Below are 20,488 nucleotides of genomic sequence, written 5' to 3'. Positions count from 1 at the left end.
GGTGTGCCACCTACCCGCGGCGAGGGCCACCACCAGCCAGATCTGGGCGCCGCGCTGGGCATCGCCGAAGACGCAGCGGGGCTGCTCCAGGACGAAGGTGGAGGCGGTGGTCCTGCCCCCCAGGGTCCGGTTGGTGAGGGTGGGCACGTAGTCGATGCTGGCTGAGACGCGAAATCAGCCGCTGACCCCAGAGCCCTGCCGGGGGCGCTGGAAAGCCCCCGGGCGAGGGCTTTCGGGATGCGCATGGATGCAGGCGGGGGACGCCAGACCCCGCTCTCCTGCTAACCCCAGCGGTGGCCGTGCCCGGGGCCGTCCGGCCGCCCGCGCGCCGGGGAAGGCTGCTCCGTGCCCCCGGGCATGGCAGGGTGGCTGCACGGGGCTGGGGCCAGCAGGGAGCTGCTCCGAGGGACCCCAGCTGCCTGGCCCCTGCTCGCCTCCCAGCTCCTGCCACCGCTAGTTTTCAACTCAGAGACACCAAGATCCATGAAAACAGGTGGCAAAGACCCCCCATGGCACCACCCGTGGAGCAAAACCCATATGAGACCCCCCATGCTGCGCCTGTCCACCAGCGAACCCAGGTATGGTAGATGGCTGTCATCCAGACCAGGGGTGTCAACCTGAATAGGGGTGTCACCAGATGCCCTGCACCCTCCAGTAACCCCCAGGCTCTGGGATGGGTCCCTGTGTCCATGCATGAGGGACCCCGACCTGGGACATGTCCCTGTGTCTGTGCACGAGGGACTCCAACCCGGGATGGGTCCCTGTGTCCATGCATGAGGGACCCCGACCTGGGACATGTCCCTGTGTCCGTGCACGAGGGACCCCGACCCGGATGGGTCCCTATGTCCATGCACGAGGGACCCCCCCAACTTTCAGGGGACGCACGCCGCACGGCCATCCACCCACCCCAGGGACAGCGCGGGTGCAAACCTGCCCGGTGTCACCCGCCCCGCCGCCGTCCCGCGCCCGACTCACTCAGACCGCGCGCGCCAGGCGCCGTCGCCAGGAGCAGGAGCAGCGGGAGCATCGCGCCGGGCGCCGGGGGCCGTGTGCGGGCTCCCCGTCCTGGCGGGAGCCGCCCGCGGCCCGGCGGCCGCCCACATTCCTGCCGCCCCGCGGCCCCGCCGCAAACAGGTCCGGCTAGTTTCCCCCAGGAGCGGCGGCGGCTGCGCCTGAGCGCGCCCCGGGGCGGTGCGCTGAGACCTGCCGAGCTCATGGCATGGCGGCGGGAGCGGCCTGTGCCCGCGGGCGCCGAGGGAGCCTCCCCGGGGCGCTGCCTCCCCGCCATCCCAGGCTGCCCGCATCCACCGGCCCTGCCGGGGCTCTTGCAGCCCCCCGGCGCCCGCGCTCGCCCCGCTCGGTTGCTCCCGCCGTGGTGTCCCCGCGGCTCGGCTCGCGCACCCGGCGCCCCAGGGAGGGGACACAGGGGTGAGGAAGGGCGGCAGGTGGAAGACGTGAAACGAGTTTACTCGGCAGGACGCGGACCGCACCGGGGCGCCTGGCAGGCGGGACGCGCCGTCCCGGGGGCTCAGCACGAGCTGGGTGCCGCGGCCCCGGGGGACGCTGGCGCCGGGGGGCTGTGCCCCTCGCCGGGGGGCCGCGACGGGGCCGGGGGGATGTGGTGGGTCTGGTAGGAGCTGCGGGCGAAGAAGCTGATGGCCGGGTCCCGGCACAGCTGGGCGCTGCGGGAGAGATGAGCAGAGGGGTCACGGGGGGCTGCGCGGCCGCATCCCCTCCTTACGAAAAAGGCCTTTTTCCCCCTTTTTTAGCATAAAAACACGTCTTTGGCTCCACCTCTTTGCCCCAAGGAGGGGCCACCCGCCCCGGCCCCCCGGGACCGTCCCGCTCGCCCCTCGTACCGGACGGCGCTGAGGAGCCCCAGGGCCAGCGCGGCGCCCAGGCAGGCGAGGATGGAGGCGATGATGAGCGCGGCGCTGCCGCGGCGCGTGGGGCTGGGATCCAGGGTGCCGGGGCTGCGGGCTGCGGGACGGGATGAGCCGGGCGGCACGCGGGGGGGGGGACGCCCCTCCGCCCCGGCTCCGGGGGTGGCGGCGGCAGCGCACTGACGCCAGGAGGACCAGGCAAGCAGCCGGGACGCTACCTTGCCGCAGGATGATGGGCTCCGACCACCGCGTCTCCGCCTTGGGGCCGCGGGAGCCCAGCGCCAGGAACTTCACCCTGCGGGAAGGGGCTGCGCCGTGATGCCCGGGGGGATGGAGCCGGGGAACGGGGAACGGCCCGGCCGGGGATGGGGGTCCCACCTGTAGGGCCCCGGCGAGGGCAGGGGCCCGTTGCAGGAGGCCGGGCCGCGCTCGGCGCTGCACGTCGTGTCGCTGCCCACCCGGAGGATGGCGGCACTCTGCTCCGGGCAGGCGTACGCGGCGGCCGGCGTCTCCAGCGTCATGTAGGACAGCGCGGCCCGGAGCCGCTGGTAGGGCGGGATGTCGGCTGCGGACGCCGGGTTTCTGAAGGCGGCCGAGGCTGCGGGCGCAGAGGAAGAGGCCGGTGCCGAGGAAGGCCCCCAGCGGGGACGGACAATCCCAGCCGCCGCCGGGTCGCCAGCCGGAGCGGCGGTTCGGAGCAACAGTGCCGGGGCGGGGGGTGACGGCGGCGCCACTCACCGTTGGCAAAAGCAACGGCCAGCCAGACGCCGTCGGTGGCGTCGGCGTACCCGTCGAAGACGCAGAAGGGCTTGTCCAGCGCGAAGGTGGTGGCGGTCACCTTCCCTGCCAGCGCCTGCCGCGGCACCCGGGGCACGTAGGGCAGCAGGGCTGCAGGAGCGGCGCCGGTGAGGGGCCGTGCCGTGGGGACCGGCTGCGGCAGGCGGAGGAGCGGCGGCCCCGGGCGCTGCATCGCTCGCTGCGCCCGCTGCCCCCACGGCCGCCGGCGTCACCCCCCGGGCACGTGCGGCCCCGCGACCGCCCTCCCCGGCGGGGGAACCCCCGAGACCCAAGGGAACAACGCCGCCCCGCGCCCCCGGCCCCATCCCGCTCCGCCACTCCGGCATGGTTCACCCAGGCCCGCGGCTGCGCCCGTCCCAGCCAGCGCCAGCAGCACCCGCGGCAGCTCCATGGCCGGCGACGTGCTGCCTCGCTCCGCTCGTCACGTCCCACTGCCGAGGGGCCGGCGGCGCCAGCGAGCTGCCCCGGCAGCCGGGGCCCTCCCAGCCCTGCATTCCTCTGCCTGCTCCGCCGGCCCGGCGAGACCCCCGGGCAAACCGTGCCGGACGGACGGCTGCGCCTTCCCAGCCGCCCCCTGGCCCCGAATTCCCCTGCGCTGCCGGCTGGGGCGGCCGCCAAGCCCGGCCCCGCGAGAAGGGTGCAGGTCGCAAGCCCGCAAGGTGCAAGGGGACACCGAGGCACAGCGAGGCCACCAAGGAGTTTCCCAAGCGAGCGCACGGGCAGGACTCGAGGGCTTTGCCGGGGCTGTGGGTCAGGACCCCCCCTGCCCTGCACCCCTTCGCCCCGGCGGGCCGTGCGCGATGCCCACCGGGTGCTGGCGCCCAGCTTGGCCGGCCTTGAGCCGTCGCACCCATGTGCCACCCCAAACCGGGCTGTTCGAGCGTGAAAGCCGAGGGCAGGGAGGTGCGGAGGTGCCGCTGCCCTGCTCCGCACCCCTGCGCCGTCCTTCCCGCTCAGCGGGAGCAGGGCCGGGCCCCCTCTCCCGGGAAAAGGGCCCCTCCGGGCTCTCGGGACAGCAGCGGGAAGGAGACGGGGCGAGCAGGGCTCGGTGACGCAGCGCTGCAGCACGGTGAGTCACAGTTTCTGCTGCCGCTACCAGCTACTTGGACGTGGGGCCAACATACTTGTGGGGTCAGGGCTCGGCTAAAAATAACCCACCGCGCTGCAAGCAAGCCCTCGGCACTGCTCGGGGAGAAAACGTGCTCCGTGGGCAAGCTGTTGCCTCGGACCGGACCTTCTGCGTCCTCCCGTCGTGAACCCTGGTGGCGCACGAGTAGAGCCAGGCAGCCGGAGCAGCCCTGGCAAGGGACGGACCCGCCGGAGGAGGGCAGGTCCTCAGCCGAGACCACCAGGCTCTTTCCACGAGCGGCGTCAAGCCCGTTCCTTAGGACAGACATTGTCACCGAAATCCAACAGCATCAGTGTGAAACCTGCACCCAGGGAGGGAAGGATGCCGGCGACCGTGGCCAGAGCAGTGCCAGGGGCTGCAGGGAGCCGGAGCACGGCGGGGTGCAGGCGGCCTGGCCCTTGCCCCGACACCGCTCCTGGAAAGTCTTAATGCAACGACAAACGTGATGGCACAGCAAGGCTCGTTGGGGACCGGTTACAGGGTACCAGAGGAGCCGGGACTTGCCGCTTCTCGGGGAGATTTCAGCGACGGGGCCCCAGCTCTCGCCTGTCCCAGAGCAAACAGCACAGGCTCCTCCAGCGCCTTGCGTGCATGGACAGCACCTGACACCCGCGACCTGGCCCTGCCTCGTCCAAACCCCCCTCCCCTCGCTCTGCCGCAGCGGGTCCCAAGGAGCAGCGGATCGGGGCAGCGCCTGACACAGCAGGTACCAGCCCCGCTCAGCCCTTGGCCAAGCGGTGGCCAGGGAGGGCTCTGGGAAGGAGCGAGGAGGGCGGCTCAGGCGAGCAAGGCTTTTGGACCTGTCTGGCACCATTATAAGCACTCGCTCAGCTCTCCGTTCCCTCCCGGCTCTGACCAGCACCACGGCATTGCAGTCGTGCCTTCGTCCTGCGCTGGCCCTCCACCATGCGCACCCTCAGCCGGCAGCTCCTCTGGCCCCAGGGCAAAGGGAGGTGACCAACGCTCGTCCCTGCCCAGCAGCGGTGGAACGCCCAGGACTGCTTAACCACGCAGCTCAGCCTTGCAGCCTGCATCCCCTTGCTGGGGCGGTTGAGCTGCCTCAGGGCTCACCGCCGACTCATGCAGGGCTTTTATGGGAGACGCCTTGCGGCCTCGTAGCGGAGAAGGCGAGGGCTCGGGGCCAGCTGCTCACCCCGCAGCTCCCGGCCCTGGAACAGCCCAGGCACAGGGAGGCTCCCTCTGATTCATGCACTGAAGAGCATCTGCGGAAGGGAGGGCTCCAGCATCCCCTCAGCCGTGCTCGGCAGGAAATTCTCGCTTAGCACAAGGCCAGGTGAACCCTATCCAATTTGCTCTTCACTTCAGTGTTTTGTTTGCTGGGGAAACGTGATCTGGGGCTCGAAAGCTGAGGCTTAGCTAGAAACCTCTCCATTTCGCAACCAGGGTGGGAGAAGAGCAGATGCAAACATTTACCTTAGAGCTCAGCAAATGACAGACACATACCTGCTGTTCCCCAGAAGCTCCCATTTTTGCAGCGTTTCCAGACTTGGCTGGGTATTTGAGTGTTTTTTCTCTAAAGCCTAGCCAGAGGTTAGGTTGCTGTCAGGTGAGCAGAGAGTTAACCAGGAGGAGGCTGCAAGTACAAGGTAGACACCAGGGAGAACTCCCCCAGCTCGTGGTAAAAAATCTTTCTGAAAAATCTTTCATTTTTATTTCACTGGTGACAGAAAGCAGAATTTGCCCCTCACTTTGGTGGCACAGGACACACTAGTCCTATATGGGCTCCTGGCTGGCAGCTACCACGAACCAGGCTGTCTCAGAGCTGCTAGGCAGGTGGTGAAGCAGCAGAAGGCACCAGGGGCTCTGTTGTGCCAAAGGGAGCCAACAGCAGATTTAATGGAGGCAGAGCCCTCGGGACTTGCAGCTGGGGGTCGTAGCCACAGAGAGGAGCGGCCAGCAGCTGCTCTTACAAAGCCTTCGGCACTGAGGTGATGACAAGCCCAAGGACAACGGAGAGCAAGGCCACCAGGACTGGAGCAATACCCCTTTCTCTGGGCCTTGGTGCTTTGAACGAGCAGACATCTCTGCACAGGAGCATGCTCCTGCCTGGAGAACGTCTTTGCTAGCAGAGTCGCATTGCTGCAGCCAAAGGGACAGATCTGCTCCCAGACAAGTGCTGTAGCACAGACCAAGGGAGCAAACCACCCTGTCACCGCCTGGTGGCACCAGCACTCCCTCTGCCATCCACAGCTGTCTGACCGCAGCAGCACAAAGCAGTTAAAACCCCTCCTTTCTCCAGCCGCTTCACTGAATGCAAACACAGAACAGCTGGACACAAAGCACTAAGGAACAGCCCCCAAACTGCTGGGCTGTTGCTGCACTTAAAAGATGGGGAAAAGAAGATATACTTTAGGAGCATGCCTTGCCACAAGGACTTCAGGGTGATGGGAGCAGTGATAGGAACCATGGAGCAGGGGTTGTGACTTCCCAGATAGATTTTGCCAGGTCCTGCCAATATGCTCCTTCTTGCTGGGTCACCTCTGCAGGTACCACGGCTGCAACCACCAAACCTCCGTGGAGCCAGATGCCAGCTGAGAACAGTCACAGCGCAGCAAACGCTGAACAGGGGGTCCTGCCTGAACTGCTGTGCCTGGTAGACGCACAGCTATGTGCAGAGAAGGGAATAACCAGCTAAGGTGTGCAACCATGATGAGGCGATAGAGCAAACACCTTTGCTTTCTGAATCACAGGACACCCCAAGGAGACCCCTTAAGGGAAGCAGATGAAAACACTGACAGCCTTCAACCCAAGACCCCAGGGATGGGTGTCTGGTGTCCTGCCCCTGCAGAGATTCATGTTCCTCTAGCAGAGCTGAGCTTTCCCTCCGTTCTCCTGGCTGGATCGAGTGTCCCCAGCTCCACAGAGCAGGCTGCTCCCTCAAAGAGGGCCACAGGAGGGGAGACACCCTAAGCCATCAGGTAGTTTGAAGGCAAAGCAGAGACTCTCCATGGCAATGCAGTGTTTATTATGACCAAGCAGAGATACAGGTATCAGCTACAGGGGCAGGAGGGAGGAGGCTTTATCATAAGAACCACCTCGGAGACAGAGCTGCGACATGCTGCAGAAGGGAGGCCCTCATTTTCCTTTCGAGTGCTCTACTGGGAGTGAGACGTTCCCTTCTCCCCCCTCCTGTCCAAGTATTACCAGGGCGAGGGTCCTGCCTTCGCAAGGGGATCTGTCACCTCACAGCAACTCTCCTAGCCAGTCCTGGCTGTGGCCATCAACCCTACCTAGGGACACAAGCCCAACTTTCCAGAAAAAGAGACTGTACAGAGCACGCACGGCTCCCGCGTTACAGTGTTATTGCTCAGTGTGACAGGCGGTCAGACGCAGGAACTTAAGGCAACAGGAATAAGTGCACTACAAGGGCCTCCAAACCAGATGGTCCCGGAGATGTGCACGGCCCAGCCGGCCCCACAATGCAACTCATTGTCTCAGGCAGTCCTCGGTGACGCCCTGCGCAGCCAGCTCTGCCAGCACATTGTCCAGGTAGTTGGGGTCAGGGTAGCCGTGGCCACTCAGGTTTGTGTCCATCTCTGTCTTGTGGTGGATCTCGTTCCACACCACTGTGTTGCTCTCACCAGTGGTGCTGGAGGTGCCCACTGTGAAAATCAGGCGCCTCTTCCAGGCCACCTTTAGGAGCTCCAGGACCTAGAGGTAGAGGAAGAAAAATCAAAGCTGGTTTCCAGCAGCTAGGAGACTTGAGTCATGAAAGGAACAGATGAGCAGTCCCTTCTTGCCAGGCTGTGGGAACAGCTCCATGGCCCTTTCCAAGGGACACATCCAGGTGAGACATGGACGCAGCTACTTGCCAGAAGCTTAACAACCTACATCCTTGCTGTAGCAGCAAGAAACTAAAGATACCAGCATCAGAGGGAACTCCATCTCCTAGTTTTCTATGTGGTATCTCTGATGGGAAGGACAATTAATTCCCTTCACATGCCAGTCTTCTAGGACTTGAAAAATACTGGCACAAGTTGAGATAAACACATCCACCCACAGGAAATGGGGATGGGAAGAGTCAGCAGATAGAACCACTGAGCTTGAAAAAAATCTAAGAGCAAACTCTTGTAACAGCATAGCTCAAAACAGGCCAGGAGTGTTTACTCAAAAAATGAGGTGGACTTTTGTTTAGCAATGGGATGAAAGAGAGCTAATCTTCCCAGCCAGAGCCGCAAAGAAAAAGCAAAACCTTCAAAGCCAGAAGGGTTATAAAGACACCTAAGGAACAACAATATGGACAACCAGCAAGAATAGCTGGTTAGCATCATAGGAGCAGCTCTCATAAAAACAGCCCTATTGTGTAAAGCCACCAATATTGAGCCAAGAGACAACCGTGGAAGAGTCATGTAATCAGGGTGTAGCCTTACCTTTCTGCCTTTCTCATTGTCTGGCAGATAGCAATAGCGAGGAAAGCCTCTTGCTGTGTAAGGCATCCCAGGGTTGGGGTGCTCAGGGCCCTGCAATAGATAAAGGACATATTCTGCATGGACACTTCCATCCTTGTATGGGTTGCACAATCTTTCAGTAGTAAGAGTTAGGATCAGCAGCAGGATTTAGGATAGGACCATCTCAGACCAGCTCTTCCATCCAAAAGGAGCAACGTATTGCTGATTATGAGTACAAGGTATTTGACTTATTCCTATGGGACGTGCTAACATCACAGATTCTCCATGAGGTGCCTCATGCTGGGATACACGTAAAGCCAGCTCTTCAGAGGCAGCCTCAAACCACAGCTTTTTCTACATGGTCTGAGGACATCCCAAAAGAAAGATCGCCTGCCTCCAGCCTTTCAGCTCATTGCAACCACCCAAAGCTCAGATGTGGGTTGTGAAATAAGACGTTGGAATCTTTCCCACCCTGTGGGCACTGGCTGAGTCTCCTCCCTGCTTCAGGCAGACAGTTTTTACTGTAGGTGAAAGGCTGGTGAGAGGCAGACTGGCCCTGGGGTCTATAAAGTAGAAAAATGTCCTTCATGGAGGAGACCAAAGTCACTGATACACTGAAGACCACCCTGGGCAGCCAGCAGCTCCAGGCACCTTAAATAGGCTGCTCAAAGATGGGCTGTCTCAACAGGTACTATACTGGGTTCCCAGTACTGTTCTGGGAGGCTCACACAGCTTCCCCCCGCCAGCCTCAGTGCTGTCTGCCAGCAGCCGTTCCTGCTAGCATGCCTTGTACTCACCTGAATGCCTCTGCTGATGTGATACACAATCTGGATTGTCCCACAGTCCTTGTGGCCAGGAAGGGACTGGGGAAAAGTGGAGACCTCCATCTTCCCTTTGGGCTGAGTACCGGTTTTCTCTCCATAGATGGTTTTACAAGAGGGGCACTGCAAACTCCCATCCTGTGGGGAGACAGAAGCAGGCATCAGACCTCCACAGTCACCTGGATACAGGGCACAGGACCCCGGTGGGGATGGGCTGGCTCAGTACCTTGTTTCCATTGGAGTACATGGCCAGCACGCAGAGCATGTGGAAGGAGTGCTGGCAGTTTGTCAGGCGACCAACCACCTCTGGCTTGATCGTGCTGCAATCGCATGTGTCACCATAACCTGAGGGGGATGTCAGCTTCTCCATACAGATCATACAGTCCTAGAGTCCAAGACAGCAAGGACAAAACCACCATGTACCGTGGGTACCAAGCCAATCATTCTGACTGACCCACCAGGGAAATGATCAGGGAGACATTTTAGGAAGATTTGCCTTCAACTTTAACCCTCCCCTTTGAGGTTTAAGGACAGAGACAGGTTTCCTCATCCGGCTGGTACCACCCCACTCCACTGCCTCTTGGACAGCACAGGACAAGAACTGTCAGTTAGAAGGAACAAGCAGGGAATTTAGCATGTTCATGTCCTGCTCCTCTACAGAGTAGCTCCAGTGCAATTCAAGGTCTAGAGTCTGTGAGTCTGAGCTCTGGGAAGAGACAAAAGTCGAACTCCCTGCTCCACCCCAGATCCTGCAGCCAGTTTCAAGAGGAATCAGAAGGTATTGGTAGGATTAGCTACTTGACCCACACAGTGCTTCCTTTGCCACAGTCCTCTGCAAGCAATAGACAGGCAAACAGCCAGAGACATCTCCCTGCTTTTGGGTACTTGCAGGTCTCCATTCAAACCCTTACCCACATTACTCTTGTTTTCACTGAAAAGCAACAGGCACTTCCAAGGCACAGTTCACTCAGCCTGTTTAAGTTGCCTGCCACAGGATAAACTGAATTGCACCCCAAAGTCAATTCACTGGAAAGGGGACATAAACGCCTACCTCTGAGCTAGTCACCCTATAAAGCAATTGAATCAGCTGGATCCCAGCTTGCTCCAGTTGCAAGAAGGAAAGTGATGTTTCAAGTGAGCCTTGTGTAACAGAGATTACCTAGGCCAACACCACGCTGGCTTGTGAGATCCTCCGAGTCTAAAACCAGGGCAGCCTCTGCTCCTTTAGTGCACACTCTCACTCTTGCACTCCTCCTAAGGTGGGGAGGCTGGGCAACCATCCATGGGCACCCATGCTGGTAGGGAGAAGGTTAGGGCAGTATTTCATTCAACAAGCAGCAAGACAACGTAAGTAGTCCAACAGGCATGCCCTGCCCTCTAGGGCTGACAGTCATTTGCACATCAGAGCATCCAAACTAGGCCGAATCCCCATTTACCATGTGTGGGCTTCAGGCAACATTGAAGTCTTTCCACCTAGCATCAAGGAGGCCATTACAAGCAGCAGTATCTACTACATGGGATGGCTGTGAAAGGACAGTCTTCAGGCACCACCTTGGTTTTCACAGTACCCCAATAAACAGCTCTGGCCAAGCCAGACTTGCTTTATTATCCTCTGTTCTTCCTCCCACCCTCCCTTCTCACCTCATCAGCAGGAGCACCCTTCAGCTCTTCCAGGTACTTCCTCACCACTGCTTCCGGCTCAGTTGGTGTTGCTGCACAAGGAGAGAGATGAGAAAAAGAAACAAAAAGAAATCAGACACACCATGAAATATGACAGGCTGTGCTGGGTGATGCTAAAGAGAAGGGGAGAAGAGCAAGTAACTGGCCAGGATGCCAAGGAGAAAGGTTAGGGTTAGAGGGGGAGAAAAGGTCTCTGCTGAAGTAGCTGCTCCAACTGATCCACACAAGCCCTGCAAATGCTTTGCTGCCAGAGATGGCTAGCACTAACACTGTGAGGCACACAGACCAGAGAACTCACCAGCCTGAACCCCTGCTCGCTGGCAGGTTCTCTCTGAAGGGGGCAGGAGCTGCTACGGAATGGCAGATCTTTGCCCCTGTGCAGTACCCCAGGGGTCCGCCTGTAGTTGCTGTGCTCCAGTTTTCCCCACATATCCCAAGGGATGACAGCCAGGTCCTGGCTTGATTTTCTTTGCACACACCAGAAATCAGCTATGATCAAACTCAACCCAAGGATGTTGTAGTCTCAGTGGGAAAGAGATGATTATGACTTCTGTGCCGTTAAAGGGAAAAAGGCATTCCCACATTGCCCTAGTTGACACGGGACCTTTCCACACCAGAGGTGAGACATAGCCAAACCCTGCCGTTGGCACCTGACAAGCAGAAATCCAGCAATACACTAAGTTTCAGGCCTTATTTTTAGTACTGCAGAATTAGTCTTGCATCCTTAACAGGAAACAGGAGCCTTTCTTGTGAGCTTTTCACATACTGAAATTCAGCAAGATGCAGCACAAATCACCAGGTATAGAAAACAAACCAGCTTCATAACGGGTGTCCTATCTGCAGTACAGGACACAGGCATCCTCGCGTTTCTCTAAATTTAATCCCCACTCCCCTCCCACCAAGCACAGACACCAGTGCAGCCTGCCAGCCAGGTCTGGTCCCCCCACCCCATCACCACCCCTCTCGAAGGCAGGTGTCCGCTTTGTGAGAAGCCCAAGATGGAATTTTGCAGGCTGTTTGCACGCAACAGCAGAACTCGCAGATGCCCCGTCCCCTCTGAAGCATTATGGGAGCCAGCATAAAGGATCAAGCAGCAAATACACAGTATCCTCAGTATGTTCCTGGTGAGGACATCAGATGTAGCCTCAACTCCCAGTCAGTGCTTTCTACTGCAGGCTGGTCCTGTCACCCTACAGACAGTCAGCAAGCACTACCTACACTTCCGCAGGGCGTCCAGCCCTGTGCAAGAGAAGATGAGCTCCTTACCAGTCATCATGCCCATCACAGAGGCTGTCAGGTTCTTCCACCAGCCTATAAAAGGAAACATTTGCACAAGCAGCATTATGACTCCACCTGGCAGGAAGCAAAAGAGAGATCTGTCACTTGGCTAGGGGAATTCCAATTGTCTGTCCTTCCTGCTCTGCCCCAAATCTACTTCTGGGAGAGGTGAGGGAGAAAAGCAGTGTTGTGACAGGTCGGTTAAGGTGTAGCTCTTCCTTGTCTGTTCTCTTCTCCTATCCCGGTTGCAGGGGCTGCTCTGGGAGCAAGGGAAGTGCTAATAAAGGCTGGACAGCTCAGGAGCATCGATGCCCAACACTCCAGGGCCTCATGAGGAAGTCACACGCCTCCTCATAAAGAGCTCTGCTCTTGAAGTTTCTAAACCACTGTAGGACATGGACTGATTGTGCTTTACTACAGACAGGTGTTTTTAACAGCCATGATCCCAGGCAGAAGTAGAGCACCTGTGCACCTCATGCAGCATCGCCACGTGCAAGAGTTGGGTGTCAGACCTGTGGGTGTACTTGCACACCACACATCTTCAGCTCTATCCACTTCAGTGCTTTCAGAGAAGACGGAGGGTTCACAAGAGCTGTCTCTGCAGTTGAATAAGCCATGCTGTGGACAAAGAGACAGCCACACCAGAGCCAGCACTACCTCCCCAAGCTGTTCTGTCACCCAAAAAAGCAGTTGCTGTCACCAGGAGGAAGGGGTGGGCGCCATTTTCCAGACAGTTACTTTTCATGGTAGAGGCAAACACGGTGAAGCACAAGGGGAGGACAGTTCACATGTCACAGGTGACGCTCTGTCATTAAACAGGCAAAGACCTGGATGGCTCAGGTCCTTCCTTCATATCCTGTATCAAGTAGGAGATTCCTGTTCCCCAAATGGCCAGCTCTGCACGCAGCTAGCACTCCGGGGACACCCTGGAGGACAGCACAAGGCCTCATGACAGAGGCAGTTGGTGAGATGCAGGCAGAGTTCTATACCTTTTCACTGGGAACAGGTTAACTTCAGAGCAATACAAGCAAGGGAGGCAGAAAGCCGTGGGTGGAAAATCATTTAGTTATAGAAGACTGATGAACTGAGAGTCAAACTCTCCTAAATTAAGACACAGCCATTAAGAAGAGACGTTTTCAGAAGGGGATTCCTGGCTGTCCTGAAACACTAGGCTTCTGGCAATGGGAAAGGGAGCAAGGTACAACTCCGAGCGCACAGAGCAAGAAGCCAGGAGATGAAAAGAAACCCCCTCTCAGGCTCCTCGCTGCAATCCCTGCAGGAACAGTCTGGTGCTGGGCTGCCAGCACTGGGCAGGAGGAGCAATGCCTGACATTTCAGGCAGAGCAGGCTTCTGAGGATCATCCATTTGGCCCTCCAGAGACCCTTAGCCAGGAAGGAGGTAACAGGATAAAATAACCATTATTAATAAGCCAAACACAGGAACCTAGAAACAGGTGTTTTCCATCTCACAGCATGTCAAAATCCCTTGGGAGTGCATATACACGAGCAGCCACAAGACGGGTGGGGAAAACGAGCCAAGAGGCTGGGCAAGCCCCAGCCTTCCAGCTCTCAGGCTGAGCTCAGCAGTGCAAGGAGCTGCTCCAAGGCCTCATCACCAGGCCTCACAAGGAAAACCTCTTCCTTACCTTGCCTTTTCCAAAGGACAGAAATGGATCCAGAAATCCTCTCTGCCAAGACCTTGCTCACAGGCAATGCGTGAAGAGGTGGTAGCCAGGAATGAGTCACAAGGGGATGTGATCAATCTGAACCATCTCAGCTCATCATCAGAGCACAGCTTCGTGCTTTTGTGCCTGCAGCCCTCCCAGACAGGCAGTGCTCTGGGATGACCCTGCTCCAGGCTAGTGGCTGGGAAACACAGGGGTGGCACTTTCACATGTGGCAGCTGGAACCAGGCTCTAGTCTGTAACTGGAAGAGTCCTTCACCAGGACAGGGAAGATGGGGGCTTCAGCTTCCCTCTGCTTTGCAGGTTTTGAGCACCCCGCTGAAAAGCTCCATGTGAGCAGGGTTAGATGTTATCCACTGTGCCTCCACCTGCTTCCACAAAACCCTGATCACAGAGACCATGATGTTCCCATTCCTGAGGATCCCATGCTGCCCGCCAGACCGACCGGCGAGTCCTTCTCCTTCTGACCATTTCTTCCAGGTGTCTTTTTGAAATGATCTTCCTTTCTGTCTCCTCTGGCTAAGGACTGGAGAAGGCAATGCCAGAAAGATGCACAGATGAAGTGGCTGAAGACAACGAGGAAAGCCAGCAGACAGGGTGCGTTACACCAGCACACAGACACCAGCCCACTACTTGGCAGAACACCGCAGATCACCTGTTCCCACCTGCACAACAAATTTGACTGGCTTTAAAGAACTTCACCTTGATCAGGACAGTGGAGGACTTTCCTTCCCTGCAGCCTCTGCTGTGCAGAACTCTTGCCGTTGTCTTTCCTTGCTCCGTAGCAGCCCAGAGAAACAAAGAGATATCTTGCCCAAGAACTGGCCATGCTCATTCAACTGAGATCAAAAAGAGGCAGCAAAAATCCCAGGGCAGAGCTGGGTAAGAGTGAGAACAACGTTCTTACAGAGTTTGCAAGGGTACAGCAGGGATTCTGGGCAAAGCAGGTGGTGTTACACCATCTCACTAACCCGGATTAGCACGGAGCTGAGAGCAACCAGATGGGCAGAAGAGGGGGATGTAATCCTCAGTCTACCCCAGGAAACCCACACCTGATGGGTTTGCATTGTGGCATCTCTGATTTGGGCACAGGAAATGCCCTGTTCCTATCACTTTGCTGTGATAATGCTCTGACACATCTAGTCCCACCAAGGTGGTCTAGAGAAAGAGCTAGGGAGCCCAGATGCTTTTAGAAAATCTGTCCCCAGCTGCAAGTGCTTGAATGTCTGGTCCCAAGAAAGCCTTTTGACACTGAGGACTTGGTTTCAGCATGGGTGGCTGAGCCCACACAGCCTTGCCTCAGAGAGGCTCTCCCCTAGGCAGACCAGCACACCTGGCAGTCAACTCACAGCGATGCACAGGGGAGCCAGAACCAGGCCTACGCAGTCACAGCACCTAGCAGAGCATGAGCCACACATCATTCAGCACATGAATCTCTTCCTTATTGGACCATTTGCTCTATAAAAGTATTTGCTTCCAAATTTGCTTTGTTTTATTGATCCCTCAGGATCATCAAAGCCTGTTCAGTCCCTATAGTTATCAGGATTCAATAGTGGATTGAAAATGCAATAGCAGAATTGACAGATGTTGTTTATCACCAGCTGGCCTAATGTTGTGCTATTGATTTATCTGGGATGTGAAGGAATGTTTACCATTCTTTCATTTACAAAGAGAGGGATAATGATTTTTTCTTAATGCTTCCCCTTCCTCCCTGTAGATAATAAACTGCTTGCTGAAGCAAGGGCTTTCCATGGGTAACATTTAACAGATGTGTTTTGAATCCTTGCTCAGCAACCAAATGCTTGCAGCAGCAACATACCTCCTTCTGCATCCCAAAGTGATCCATATGGTTAACAGCAGACTCTTCTTTTGATACCCTACATAGGCCAGACACAGGTTGTTTCCAGTTAATGCCATGGACAGTCACCTAACTCTCATCTCTGCCCTCTGTTCCCTGGACTTGGCAGGGCTGGACCTACTGGTCTCAGTTCCCAAGAGGGCTGCCCAAAGACCAGGAGGGTGAGGGGAGGCTTAGCATTAAAAACAAATTTCTTCATATTTAGCAGGTCAGCAAGATAGCCAAGCAACCAAGCTGCTCTGCTTGTGATGCAGAGCTTTCCGGTTACTACAGCCCGTCTCCTTTACAGAGGGGGTCCCACACCAGAACAGTGAGCTTCCCTATTCTCCGATGGACTCCCCAGTCCCACCCTTTCTGCAGGCACTGACATGATCTGCAGGCAACCAAAGCAGCACCAGCCGCAGATGGACCGGACACATGGGGAGCAATCTGAAAGAATCAGCTGGGATTATTCCCCATGCCTGGTCAGATCCGGTCGTGCCTGGCAGGAAAGGACACGTGTGCTCATTTCCTCTCCCTTTGTGACTGCTGTGCTCTGCACGCGACTGTCCTCCCCAGAGAGGACCTGCAGAGAAACCTCCACGCCAGGGCAACAGCGCATGGTGATCCCATCAGCCAGAAGGTTAACAGAGGCACACTGGCCCCCAAAAAGACACGTTCTTCCTTCACTCCTCCTGAAGTCCCCTGGGAAAGCTGGGAAGCTCTGCTGCTGCAGTCTCTACTTCTTCGCAGCACTGTTAGGAGAGAGCTGGACAACCCACTCGCCTTCAGAAAACCTAACGCAGTCTCAGCCTGCACTGACTGCACAGCACAGCCCGAGTGTTGGCTTAGAGCAGCGATTGCAGCAGCCTGAGGAAGCACAGAGCCCTGCCGAGCAGCAGGAACGCAGCGTTCGTTGATCACGAGGGCAGACTTGCTGCTGGGCCATGCGCCAGCACCAGCAGTGCGCTGCCTGCTTAGAGGCCATGGGTTCCCCGAGACGGAGAACTGCAGCATCTACAGCACAGGATTCATCTGCACCAGACACATCACTGCCAGACAGCAACAACATTAACGAGTCCTGACTAATTAGCATCTTTGTTTAACATAACCCAGCTATTCACAAAACTGGCTGCAGTTCCATCAACCCTGCTTCAATCACCATGCAGCCAGACTGGCAAGCAGACACAGGTTCATCCTTAAAATATTCTGTGTACTCGAAACATACAGTGCTGGAGGAATTGCCCACGGGGACTGCCACAGGGCTGCACCACAGACCTGTCCGTGTCGGCCCTGCCGGACTCTGCTGCAGCAGGTCTGACTGCTGGGTTTGGGGGGAGAGGGGGGTGCCACAGCAAAGGCAGGACAGAAAGGTGCCAACTGGGGCAAGCACACCCATGCCGCTGTCTGCTCCTGCTACGGCCTGTACCCGATGGGAAGGGCTGCGGTTTGCAGCCACAGGAGGGAACCCCAAGGGAGCAGGAAGGGGCCTGGCAGGGGCACGCTGCACCCACCACCGCCTACTGCAGCACCAACTGCTCGCACTTAGCACACCGATGCGCTTGCACCTGGATGCACAACTCTTGCTGGAGCGCTCAATGGAAAAATCTGGACGGGTGCGACAGAGGAAAGAGAGAAGGGCATACGATGCAGAAATTTAGAGCACGAAACAGGCCCATCTCTGCCCCTTATAGCTACAGGGTCTGTAAAGGGAAAAAGAACAGCCTGACCAAAAGCCAGGCTCATTACTTTCACTGCAGAATAGTGTTTCTAAGCCAGGAGGGGTGTTGTACAAGCAGAGCTTGTTTCTAGGAGGTACTAAGCACCCTCTTCATCTAGGGAGTCGTACATGCAGTACTCCGCAGGACTGGCAATCTCACTTTCTAAAATAAGCAGGTAGATTTTAACAAATTTAAAACAAAGAACGGTACCCCCTTCTCATGGGTCACTGCTGGAAACACATCTCCACTATAGCATATCCTGACTAGGATGGCTGGGGCAAATCCCGCGTTGCCAGATGGGAGAAGCAGCTGTTTGGTGCCCCTGTCACAGACACTCGTCCGTCCCTCCTCCCAGTGTCCCCTCCGTGCTCCTCAGGCCTGAGGCTTTCTCGCCCCAGTAGATGGCATTGGTGAGCCGCGGCGGAGAGCCGGCAGCCACGCAGGGCCCAGCTCTCCAGACTGGCACAGCGAGCCCGGCACCGCGCTGGGGCTGCGCCAGCTCCCACGCTGCCCAGACGCCCCTGCCGCCGCCGCGACGCGCGGGCTGCGACTCCCCCGAGGCTGGCGGGGACGCGGGGCTGCAGGAAGGCAGTGCTCAGCGGCCCCTGCCTGAGCAAACCCGGCCTTTGGCTGGGGTGCGGCCAAACAGCCCGCGCTGGCAACAAGCGTGCGCTCCCTCCCGGGTGCCGTGCCAAGCACTGCAGAACATGCATCTTGCGGAAGAGATGGGGTCCTCGGCTGGCAGACTGGACACGTAACATCCGTCATGAGTATAAAGACCCCTCTGCTCCCCCTGAACGCACACACTCAGCAGATATCCAATCAGGTACCACTCTCACATACCGACCTCCTGCCCCATCCATTTCACCCGCCGGCCACCTCCGTTCACTCATCTCACTCTCTGTGCAGGCTGCTCTCCCCATCCCATTTGACTGTCCCAAGATGTATTCTCCTAATAACATCACACTCTTGCAAACAACCCAAACGCTTACACCCTAACCCCCTGACCCCGGGTGGTGCTGGGGGCTTTGAGCAGCGCGGAGCCCTTCTACAGTGCTCAGTGCTGTACCGAGACGGACACCACCACGAAGCAGCTGACAGCCAACCACGCTGCGGGGCAGGAGGGACTTCAGGAGACCAAGACTGTATGGTTATGGCCACACCTTGCAGTAAATGAGGCTATGTTCATTAAATAAACCAGCAGCAGGTGACTGACACCCACTGCAGATCCTGCCCTTCATTTCTCAGGCTCTGCTCTCTGCCTTTCCATAGCTCAGCCTCACCACAAGGCGCCTATGAGGCCAGGCTGTCCCCATCCCTTGCGAGTCCGTGGTCAGGTTCTGTTCCTGATAGGACACCACGGATATCCACCTCCACCGCGAGCTGTCAGAGCTGCACTAACAGCAACAGACGTGTTTTTAAGTGCCTCTGTGGGAGGCCCTGGATGCTCTGCAGCTCTATTTCTGCACTGTGAATTTGCAGGGCATTTCTGCTGCACAGCCCCGTCCCTCTTACGCAGCCAGGAACACCCTGAAGCAGGAGCTGTTGCTGCAGAGGGCTGTATGGATCCCGCCTGCACCAAGACAGTTAAATACCAGGAACAGGTTTTAGCTGCCACCTTGCCAGCTGGCTCTGCGCAGCGAGTTCCTCATTCAGCCCCCCTCTGCCACCCACCTCCACTTGGTTTTTCTCCTTCACCTCACATTTTCCTTTGCTCCTCCTGTTCTTTGCTGCTTCTACTGCCGCCCCCTGCTTTTCTCCTCCTCCTCTGTCACACATCCTACTCCACATTTGCACGCTCTCTCTCGTTCTTGCTATCATCTTCTCCCCCCAATTCCTTCCATAAAGCATTCTCCAAGATACTTCCCTCCACATTTACTTTCTATTTTCCTTCAATTCTCCTTCCTGCCTCCTTCAAACAGGTTCTGACCTCACTTCCCTGTCAAGCTTTGACCCATACTGCTTCTCACTGCATGCACAGACTCCAAGGAGAGAGATACTGGCACCAACATTCTCCCTGAGACAGCAGCTGCCTCTTCCCTCTTTCTCTTAAATACAATTATCTCCAGGCTGAATGCCTCCCTCGGGTAGAAATCTGGAGCCAATAGCCCCCTCTTCTCTTAACTGAAGGAGAAGCATCTTAGGTTTGGTGGTGGAAGTTAAGCATCCCAGGACACCTGTGCCCAGGCTGACAAGCAACATGTACAGTGACACCAGGCTGGATTCACATACACCCTAGCAGAGCCCCAGGGCAGGGCCAACACACACCAACGGGACCCAGGCTCTGCTGGGTGCTCTAAATTGGGAGCCCCCAGGCTCCACAAGGCTGAGGGTGCAGAACACCAGCGACAAGAGGAGGAATGAAGGCCCTGCTCTGGAGATGGCTCAGCTTGGCAGGAGAGCTGGGGTAGCAGGGCCCTTCCCAGATCTCCTGCTGCAGCATGTTTACCAGAGAGGGCTCTGCTTCACCACCTTCTACCCTAGACAGAGCAGAGAAAATAAATGCAATATAATTTGACCTTGAAAGCCCTAAATAACTCAGGGGTCTGCTCATCTGAAAGATCCTTCTCATCCCATGGCTCAGTCATGATAACCATGGCTCATGAGCAGTCCTTCTCTTGAACAAACACATGGATAAATCCTCTCCATGAGGGTTCCTCAGCTCCCAGACTTGCCCCACAAATGAATCAGAGAAGGTCCTGGTACATGGATCTCCAGGGCTCCCCAAGAGGGTGTAGAGAGACCATGGGGGAGACTGCAGAGGCCTCTGACACGCATAGAGAACTGCTGGGTTGCTCCAGTCTTAATGACTGATGGAAACGAGCAGAACTTCCACAGGATAGGGTCTATTTTATCATCTTATTTTACAGCCTGTCAGAGACCATGCAGACCAGAGGAGAAGTGCCCTGCTTCTCCTCCTGATGGGATGACCATCAACAGTCAAATCAGAAGAGCCAAGAGGGTGGGGGGAGAGACGAGAGGAAAGGAGGGAGGCAGAACAAGTGCAGAGAGATAAAAAGAAGGAGATGGAAGCAAATATCAGAGTTTGAGCAGGAACTACCTTTCTTGGACACTTTCCTCCCCTCCTTAACTGAGCTGTGTTTTTTAGTGGCTTTATGGGTGCTGGCAGCTTGCGGCACACAGGTGAGGTGCACGGGGAGTCCAGCGGCTGACATCAGAATAGCCGTCATGCCTACAGCGGATACGAGATCAACATGCAGGAAGGAAACAATGGGGAAACACATTC

At 57.2% G+C, this 20,488-nt stretch overlaps 3 protein-coding genes across 3 annotated transcripts in view; all 3 read right to left on the bottom strand.

The window, feature by feature from the left end:
- Positions 1 to 1,027, bottom strand: part of LOC112964979 (uroplakin-3b-like protein 1) — a 2,550-nt gene extending 1,523 nt beyond the window's left edge. Inside the window, exons 1-2 of the mRNA XM_026063630.1 lie at positions 972 to 1,027; positions 15 to 157 (exon numbers count right to left, since the gene is read on the bottom strand). Coding sequence (XP_025919415.1) covers positions 15 to 157; positions 972 to 1,027 — 199 coding nt within the window. The remainder of the gene's footprint in view (positions 1 to 14; positions 158 to 971) is intronic.
- Positions 1,028 to 1,528: 501 nt separating this feature from the next.
- Positions 1,529 to 2,853, bottom strand: UPK3B (uroplakin 3B). Its single transcript, XM_026063629.1, has 5 exons — positions 2,622 to 2,853; positions 2,262 to 2,481; positions 2,102 to 2,178; positions 1,860 to 1,980; positions 1,529 to 1,682 (listed from the first exon to the last, which is right to left on the bottom strand). The coding sequence occupies exons 1-5, from the start codon at positions 2,851 to 2,853 to the stop codon at positions 1,529 to 1,531; spliced, it is 804 nt and encodes a 267-aa protein (XP_025919414.1).
- Positions 2,854 to 6,308: 3,455 nt separating this feature from the next.
- Positions 6,309 to 20,488, bottom strand: part of DTX2 (deltex E3 ubiquitin ligase 2) — a 46,447-nt gene continuing 32,267 nt past the window's right edge. Inside the window, 7 exon segments of the mRNA XM_026063675.1 lie at positions 6,309 to 7,482; positions 8,202 to 8,291; positions 9,017 to 9,178; positions 9,267 to 9,425; positions 10,682 to 10,752; positions 11,987 to 12,031; positions 20,303 to 20,434. Coding sequence (XP_025919460.1) covers positions 7,258 to 7,482; positions 8,202 to 8,291; positions 9,017 to 9,178; positions 9,267 to 9,425; positions 10,682 to 10,752; positions 11,987 to 12,031; positions 20,303 to 20,434 — 884 coding nt within the window. The 3' untranslated portion in view covers positions 6,309 to 7,257.

The sequence above is a fragment of the Apteryx rowi genome, unplaced genomic scaffold, assembly GCF_003343035.1.
Source record: "Apteryx rowi isolate R43461 unplaced genomic scaffold, aptRow1 scaffold_20, whole genome shotgun sequence".
Taxonomy (NCBI): domain Eukaryota; kingdom Metazoa; phylum Chordata; class Aves; order Apterygiformes; family Apterygidae; genus Apteryx; species Apteryx rowi.
Note: the sequence above shows the minus strand (reverse complement) of the source record. Positions and strands in the feature narration are given on the sequence as shown.

Excerpts from the sequence above, each read along its gene's own strand:
- UPK3B (XM_026063629.1), bottom strand. The coding sequence starts at position 2,853 with ATGCAGCGCCCGGGGCCGCCGCTCCTCCGCCTGCCGCAGCCGGTCCCC. Across the intron at positions 1,981-2,101 it reads GCCCATCATCCTGCGGCAAG|CCCGCAGCCCCGGCACCCTG; the intron begins GTAGCGTCCCGG and ends CCCGTCCCGCAG. Across the intron at positions 1,683-1,859 it reads GGGCTCCTCAGCGCCGTCCG|CGCCCAGCTGTGCCGGGACC; the intron begins GTACGAGGGGCG and ends TCTCTCCCGCAG.